Source organism: Drosophila takahashii, chromosome 3R (assembly GCF_030179915.1).
Source record: "Drosophila takahashii strain IR98-3 E-12201 chromosome 3R, DtakHiC1v2, whole genome shotgun sequence".
NCBI lineage: Eukaryota > Metazoa > Arthropoda > Insecta > Diptera > Drosophilidae > Drosophila > Drosophila takahashii.
Genome location: NC_091681.1, coordinates 34,155,054 through 34,162,916, shown reverse-complemented (window position 1 = coordinate 34,162,916; position 7,863 = coordinate 34,155,054). Strand labels below are relative to the sequence as shown.

General features: G+C 40.6%; 1 protein-coding gene and 1 long non-coding RNA gene across 3 annotated transcripts; one reads left to right on the top strand and one right to left on the bottom strand.

Annotated features, from left to right (window-relative positions):
- Window positions 1-1,337: 1,337 nt before the first annotated feature.
- On the bottom strand, window positions 1,338-1,952 carry LOC108058258 (uncharacterized). Its single transcript, XM_017142891.3, has 3 exons — window positions 1,837-1,952; window positions 1,628-1,783; window positions 1,338-1,566 (listed from the first exon to the last, which is right to left on the bottom strand). Exons 1-3 carry the CDS (start codon window positions 1,862-1,864, stop codon window positions 1,448-1,450), a joined length of 303 nt encoding a protein of 100 aa, XP_016998380.2. The 5' UTR covers window positions 1,865-1,952; the 3' UTR covers window positions 1,338-1,447.
- A 53-nt stretch (window positions 1,953-2,005) lies between these two features.
- On the top strand, window positions 2,006-2,904 carry LOC138913573 (uncharacterized). Of its 2 annotated transcripts, none has more exons than XR_011419354.1 (2): window positions 2,006-2,549; window positions 2,681-2,904. It is a non-coding gene; the product is annotated as an uncharacterized lncRNA (long non-coding RNA). The 2 variants fall into 2 exon arrangements; XR_011419353.1 differs by having other exon boundaries at window positions 2,611-2,904.
- The last annotated feature ends 4,959 nt before the right edge of the window (window positions 2,905-7,863 follow it).

Here is a 7,863-nt window from a genome sequence, read left to right as displayed (position 1 = left end):
CGGAGTTTCCCGCGCGAACTGCTAATAAAACAGTTATAATGAGTTGCTAGTTGGTTGGTAAGTTTTGGGGCTGGGGAAAAGTGGGCGGCCAGCTCTCCATACATACCGTACATATATTATATATGTTTGTATATCCTAGCTGCTCATTCGTGCCTGGCTCAATAAAATTAAATTATCCTTATGTGTGAGCGCGTCGGCTGAATTTGTATTTGTTGCAAGTGATAAAGTGATTAGCACTTTGCCCGTGTGCCCCTATGGGTTATGCAACAAAATTTTTCCACCCCGGCGCCAACGCACGTGGCCGGTAAACTCGCGTAGTAATTAATTTCATAAATCAAGCTCAATGCATATATTTATGGGTATAAATCATGTAATTAACTGGAGCATAGTCACGACCTGGGTCAACATATGGCCAGCGGACCAGCGGACCAATGGCCAATGACCAACGACCACCAACAGCAGTGGAGCAGCGGAGGCCATGATAAACAAGATATTAACGACTTAATTTACTGCAGCCCGTAGTGTCTGCGTGGCCATAAAGTGCAGGCACGCAACACAAATATAAATGGTTGAATAAATATATGCATGTGTGTGCATAAGTATAAGTGGGCTCAGCCAAGGGATAATGGGGCACCCTTCGGATTCCCACATGCAGGGATAATTTTAATAATTCCTCGAGTGGCCAAATTATAATTATAGTTGTCATAGCAAAGCAAAGTTACCTATTAATTACATGTGTCACAGGGGAAAATTAAATTGTCCTGTAGGATTTGTTATGATAAGATTTATTTTGATTAATGTTATAATATTTCAAATATCTTGAGATTTCTATACAATATTATTTTTGTATTTCACTAACCATAATGCCCAACCAATTGAATGTAGCGCATTTAACTTTGCGTCTCTTGTGTGAAATTAAAACGCTTAACGGTCGTGCAAATTTTCCCGTTCTGGCATCCCTTTTGCTTCGCTTCTGTGTACGATAACCGCCAATTTTTCAATAAACTGCAATAAATGTTTATCCATTTATATGCTTGATGCAATTCTTCTTTATGTTGCTACTGTTGCTGTTTGTTTTTAAAAGCAAAGGTTGCAACAAAAAAGAAAGTAACCGATTCATATTAATGGCCGTTCTGCTCTGTTGGGTAACCACGAACTCTCAGCCGCCCATCGCCCACAAAAAAGGAACTGCGAGTCCTTTTGAAGTTAAATTGCCTGATATAAGTAAAGTATTTCATTCACTGTTAAACTATTATGGCAGTTAAAAGAGGTTTAAGTGGATTGGGGCTTAAGAAAATTGTTTTTTAATATTATTCGGCATAATGGCGCAGCAGCAATAAGTGGGAATAAGGCGGTTTTATTATAAGAAGGAAGTGTGACTTGTAAAATATAAGAAGTACATATTGTGTTCACTTTAAATTCGTGTTAAATATTTATTGACCAATAATTAAGCAAACATTTCCACGGATCTGTCTACTTTATTCACCTGTTGCAACAAGACATAGGCCTTGCATTTTGTCACAGTGTGCCTAAAGCAATGGCCATAAAAAGGAGTCTCTGTAAATCCTATAAAAATGCAATGTAAGGAAAAAAAGTATTAAATAAAGGGATAATTCACTGTACTCACTGTATGAATCTGGCATTTTGCAATTCAACATTTCCATTTCACAGGAGCTTTTGAAGCTGGTGTAGCATCGATTGTTGAAGCCACAAACCGGACGGTCAACCCAGGCCGAGCAGATCGTACAGTTGCCCTCGCCCCTGACTGCCCCTAAATACGATACTAAAATCTGGGTTTTAGAGGGATTCGGTTTATTATATATTTTCTAAACTTACCCAAGAGAAGCAACCAGAAAACCTTCATGGCCGAGTGTTAGAAGGAAATGATCAGAGCACCATGAGTTGTGGAAATGATTTGGGTGTGGCGAATGGATTTCAGGGAATTTGCATAATCACCGCATGACTCAAGCCGTGGCAAAAGGCCTTTTACTTTATTACAAATGAAATTAGAAGGAAATTATAATTGCTGTATGTAGGTAGTATATGCAGCAGGGCCTTAGTTGCCCCAGGATGTTGCATGTGCCGCCGGCAAGGAAATGAAAACGCCCCCCGTGTGTGAGGCAAAAAGCCAACGACCTGGGCTGGGCAAAAAGGGAAATGCTAAGGAAAAAAATAGAAAAAAATGAGAGAATAAACACAGCAGAGTCAGTGGAGGTCCTGCCGCAGAGCAACTATAAAAAGGACGCCCGGCTACCAGTGTAACTGTATGTGTACCGGAGACTCTATTGGTGTCAGCCAGCAGCTTACAAAGTCAGACGCATGTGTGTGTGTTTGTATGTGTATTATGGGAGGACGCTCCCAGCTTTTAAGTATAATTTTCCAGATACACAGGCCGACGAGTCCTGGCGTCCCAGAGTCCTGTAGTCCTGGAGTCCTAGAGTCCCTGAGTCCAGGTGGCAAGTGCTAGACAAAAACGATGTGCACGCCCCCTCAGAAAAACACACACAGGAGCACCGAGCACAGATGGAAGGACCTGGCGAGCTAAACGGGTAGGTGGAGAAAATTTAATATGATTATGTTGAAGTAAATTGCTTGAAACAAATGTTGCAGGGGCATCCGCCCACCGATCTCCACCTGTGTACAATATATATACATACATACCTGTGTGACTAACCAACAGACAGTTTCCAGACCTTTAAAAAGCAATTAAGGACAATACGATTTGGCCCTCAAAGGCTTCAAGCTGTCAACGAGTCAAAAACCGACGGGTGGCAAGTGCTACGCTTATTGTGAGTGTGCCCAATGAAATACTTTCTGGGCCTGCTTGTGTGATAAACTTGCAATATAAATAATAAATCTGGTAAATGGGTAGAAACAAAACTTGACTGCCTTTTACAATTTTAATAGAGTTGTTCAAAGTTTTTCGGGGCGCCTCTTCTGTATTCTTCCTGGGAAACTGGGTGATAAGTGGCAGCCGGCGCACAGCATGTGCTATTGCACCAGCCAATATTCACAGGCATTCAATAGCAGAGAGTCACAAATTCCTGCCAACATGCCGGCTTGCCACGCCTCCTTGGGGGCGGACTTGCATGCCGCACAAATGGAATTTACTGCAGCGGTTATTGCTACACAAAAATGCACATAAGTTTGCACTTCCACGCGGGTTTCTTTCTGCACTTTTTTTTATTTTACTCTACATCGAGGAGATGCACACCGAAAAAAAAGGTTTAAATTGGGTCTATCAGGTATAACCAAAAATCAAATATATATTTTAATAATTTAGTAAATTTACTTTACGATTTTTATACAAATATTTATGCTAACGAGTTAGTAGTAAAACAAATAACTTTCTTAAAACAGATTAGATTGTATCTTTCCTTTATCATATGCATTACAAACCTATTTAATTTCGGTGTATGATATACCTACTATGCCACACCGTACTAGTTCTAACGAGCATTTCATGTACCCAACTGACGAAGAGTGACGTAGGTGGGTCTAAAAAAACAATGAAAACAAATTAAACGAGCGAAGAACGCATCGTTAGACTCATTATTTTCCGCCTCATTTGCATGCGGCCACATAGTGATATGCAATTATTGGTCAACGGTGCTACAGCACGGCTACTAATTATCAAATGATGCGCACACGGATCCATAGAAATAACGGTAGCGCGACAACAATGTTGTCAATGCCGACGATATGTGGCATGCCACCGTTGCCAAATCAATTGGCATGCCTGGAAGCCAAAGCCAGTCGTCAACAGCCCTCTGCCCATGATAATTAAATTGCACATTGAATTTTAATGCAATTCAATTAAAATATAAAATATTTTTCAATTGGATCACTGAAGCGGTTAGTCGTCGCTTGGCTCCAGAGCCACGTAATTAAATTAATCAACGATGCTTTCACTCTTTGCTACCGAAGCTGCCAACTGCCAACTGCCTTTCTGCTACCAACCGAAATGGAACAATTCGGTAATATATTTCTCATGCATTATTTATTCAAATTGTGACTACTGCAATTTTGGCTCGAATTTCCAAAGGCAATGACAGGTCGTATAAAATTCAAATGTGTATAATTGTGTTAAAATTTGAACTTGTGTGTGAGTGAATATTAACCTGATGAGTTCTTTGAATTGAGAAATTATTTTAGATAGACTAAGCCAAATTAATGCAAACTTAATTTATTAAGAGACCTTAGCTAATAAAGCAGATAATGTTAATAACTAAAAACGGGATAATAAATTCTATATTTGAGAAATGTTTTTAAAAGAATTTAGTGGTAATTATTACTTTTAATTTAATGATAAAGTACTTGTAGAAATTGTAAACCTTTTTGTGATGATGATATTATATTCTTTTTTTTTAATAATATTAATTTATTCAACCGAAGAATAAATTAAAAACCACGAAAATACTAAACACGTTATAGGGGACTTACAGCGTGTGGGTTAAACCGAAATGACTCAAAACTTCCCCAATGTTGAAAGCTCATTGACTTTGACTTATTTGATTGACTCTTCCCTTTTCCAACCAATTGGTTTTTTTTATAGAATTCATTAGACTTTTTACCGGTCAACCGCAACTGCAATTGAATGTACAAAACCGAAAACCAAATAGAAATTTCTGATGCTGTCTGCGGCTTTGCCTAATCGAAATTAGCTTTGGCCTCAAATAGGCGGTGGCAATTAGCAATTGCCGCGAGCGTTTGAGTGGGTGGTTTGGGGTGAAGGAGGTGGAGTTGGGAGCTGGACTGATGATGTCACATTCAATTGAGAGCAAAGCCCGACATCCATTAAGCCACTGTCACGTTTGGACCCTTTTTTTTTGGGTTGGACAAGAGCTCTGCACAAAAGCGAAACAAAATAATTTAAAGCCTGGCGTGGCAACACAGACAGAGAGCAACAGCAGCAGCAAAAAACAATTATCTTCGCACTAAAGCCAGTTACAGGCTGCCGCAGTGGCAAATGATTGACACAAGGCTGACAGGCATTGCAGCTTGTGACATGAACAGGATCAACGGGGGAGCCTGGGAGCTCGGCAGCCAGGAGGCGGCTATCCTCTCCTGATGTTTTGTAATCTGCTTAAATGTAAAGTTAACAATTTCGCCCATTTGGTCAAGGCAAAACAAAATGCAAAGCACTCACAGCCAGCAGTGGTAGTGGAAAAACTTTTCGAGGAATGAATGAATGAATACATGCATGGGCTGCCTGTTTTTTTCTCCCTTGGGCTAAAATGCATTTGAATCGGAGGGTCGAGAGTGCTAGTCATTTTAGGCCAGCCAGCCAGCCGGGCGAGAGTAGTGCCACTTTGGCCAGACCCTGGGGTTTCAGGTCAATGGTTGGGCCAAAAGCACACACAAAGAGCCACTTGAGAGCTATCTGCCGTACAGGGCGTATGAGTAATGTCGGTTTGGCAGGGGGATAGGAGGATAGGAGGAAATGTGGCATGTGGCAAGACGTTGCGGGCTGTTAATTTGATTTCTTGTCAAAGCAAACGGCAGGTGCCATCTCTTCAACAGGCAGACAGACACATACCGTATCCAAGGCATCCACTTTTGACTTTCACTGGTTTCGCCCGTTGACGTGACAATTTCACACGCAACGCACACTTCAAGTCGCGTTTGCTCAATATAAATAAACAATGGCTGACGGGAGACACACGAGCACGTCCTTTTTTGGTCCTGTCGCATCGAAGCGTTAAATGTTTAACTCATCTCATTTAGAGACGAATTAAAGCAGTCAGTAAAAGATGCTTTGAGTACTCCTCGTCCTTCGAAGGTTCCCAAGTGCACTGGTTAATTATGCAAACTGGCGTATTAAATACATAATTAAATAGCTGGGCCATTGCATTTGCATACTGAGACACTGCCATCGACCCACCCAAAAACCCCCACAATCCGCTGGCCAATGGCAGCTTAAGTCTTCCGCTTACAAAACCGCGCTGTGCTTCATGAATTTCAAACAAAATGACAGGCTATATATGCAGTAGTAGGAGACCACAGCTTCATAAAAATGACCAAAGCGCATTAAAATCGTGAGCGCATAAAAAGAATATTTTATGCTAGCAAAAATGGCCGCTAAAGTGGATGGGGGGCTAAGAGACTTTTGGCGAAAAGAATGGGCGCTTAAGCTAAAACGCTTCGCCAAAATGGCCGGCAGAAGAGCGAATGATAAGCCCTGTTTTTTTATGGAGCCCGGCGGAGCGAGCGATGCATGCATAAAGCTACAAAATGGTGACACATTTCAATTGCCAGTCTCGGAAAAAGGACAATGTCGTGGCCTAAATGCTCTTCTAATATGCTTATATGTGCAAGCCCAAAAATATATTTTAAAGTAGGTAAAGCCATAAAAAAAATTATTGAAAATAAAATACTAAAAGTAGCTAAAAATGTGTCTTACAAAATACAGAAATTTTTGTATTCTTGAATACTCGTGAATTTTTATATTAAGAAACAATTTTGTGACTAACAACTAATTTAGTTTAATTTAAAAAACATTTCGAAGTTTATTTATTTTAGAATTTTGTCTGGAACTTTAAAAGAATATTTTCTGATTTTTTTTATAAAATCAAAATCCTATATTTCATTTCACAGGAAATCAACCTGAGAGTTTCTCTTATTTTAAAAATTTGCGTTACTAATATTTATTCTAAAAATATTTTAAGCTTTAAGGGTATTCCATTAACTTTTCAACAATATAATATTTCTGTTTACAAAAGAGAATTTAAAATATCGAAGGATCTCTTTTAACTAGAAATAATCCCTGATACCCTAAAATGAGGGAGTGCTTAGTTCACTAAATCTTGAACAACTTTGGCTGGCATAGCACCTGGTTCGTTTTCTTTTAGGGCATAAATCGCTTGGTCTACTGCGGGGATAAAAATCAACACCGAAGAGCTGCACTTTTTAGCCTTGCCACCAACGAAAAGCTTCCGGCTCACACACACGCACATGCATGGCTGTGAAATTGACAATATTTCACTGGTAAAAGCCGAATTTAGTTGCAGTTTGGCATCCGTTTTGGCCCATTGAACTTTGCCGTTGATTGCGGCAGCCCGTATAAAAAAGAAAAGAGCCCAAAAAAAAAATGAGAAAAAAACATAGTCACCCGCAAGGGGTTGGATGCCATATTCAGTGCGAGCCTCTTTAAAGGCTGGGCTAAAAGCAGCAGTAAACCAGGTTGGCACTTGGCCTTTAAGATGGGAAAAAATAAAGCGCAGCCAGGCGTGTAAAATGTTATCGCAACATCAAATTTCATACATCATAAAACATATTGGCTTAGAAAGTAACAATTTTGATTGCGGTAAGACGGAACACAGAAAATACACAGAGCCCGAGCCCTTTTCTCGGGGGCAAATGGGCGTGGCAGGCAATGAGGCATGTGGGCCAGGAGACAGGACCCTAAGCGGCTTTTGGGTGCTGCTGCCGCCTGCTTCCTTTTATTCCTCCTTATCGCCATCAAAGGATCTGTAGCAGGCTTCACGGCGCCTTTAAGTGGGACATTTTCGGGTCCTTTTTTTGCTAGTTTTCTGGGGCTAGACAACCAAATGACTTTATAACTAGCTGCTCAGCCATAAAGTTACGCCCCCTTACGTTTCTCGATTGCTAATCATTGATTCCAGTCTCCGGCTCTCTCTTATGTCTTCCAAAACTTTTCACTTTCCACAAACTTTGGCTGAAAGTCAGGAGCGAAAAGGGCTTGGAACAACTTTCGCTTACTGCGAACAGGAACAGCGATCGTCTTCGGTAAGTTGGGCACTTCATTTCTCCACTAACGTTGGCCAAAAGTTACGAGTTGGTGGGGTTTCCAGCCAACAGATGCCACTCTTCCGGCGACTCAGGTATAAATCAGTGAGGAAA

Bases quoted from the DNA above. Each gene is read 5' to 3' on its own strand.
- LOC108058258 (XM_017142891.3), bottom strand. From the start codon at position 1,864: ATGAAGGTTTTCTGGTTGCTTCTCTTGG. The intron at 1,784-1,836 runs GTAAGTTTAGAA...CCCAGATTTTAG, and splicing joins TTTCTGGTTGCTTCTCTTGG to TATCGTATTTAGGGGCAGTC. The intron at 1,567-1,627 runs GTGAGTACAGTG...GCATTTTTATAG, and splicing joins CAAAATGCCAGATTCATACA to GATTTACAGAGACTCCTTTT.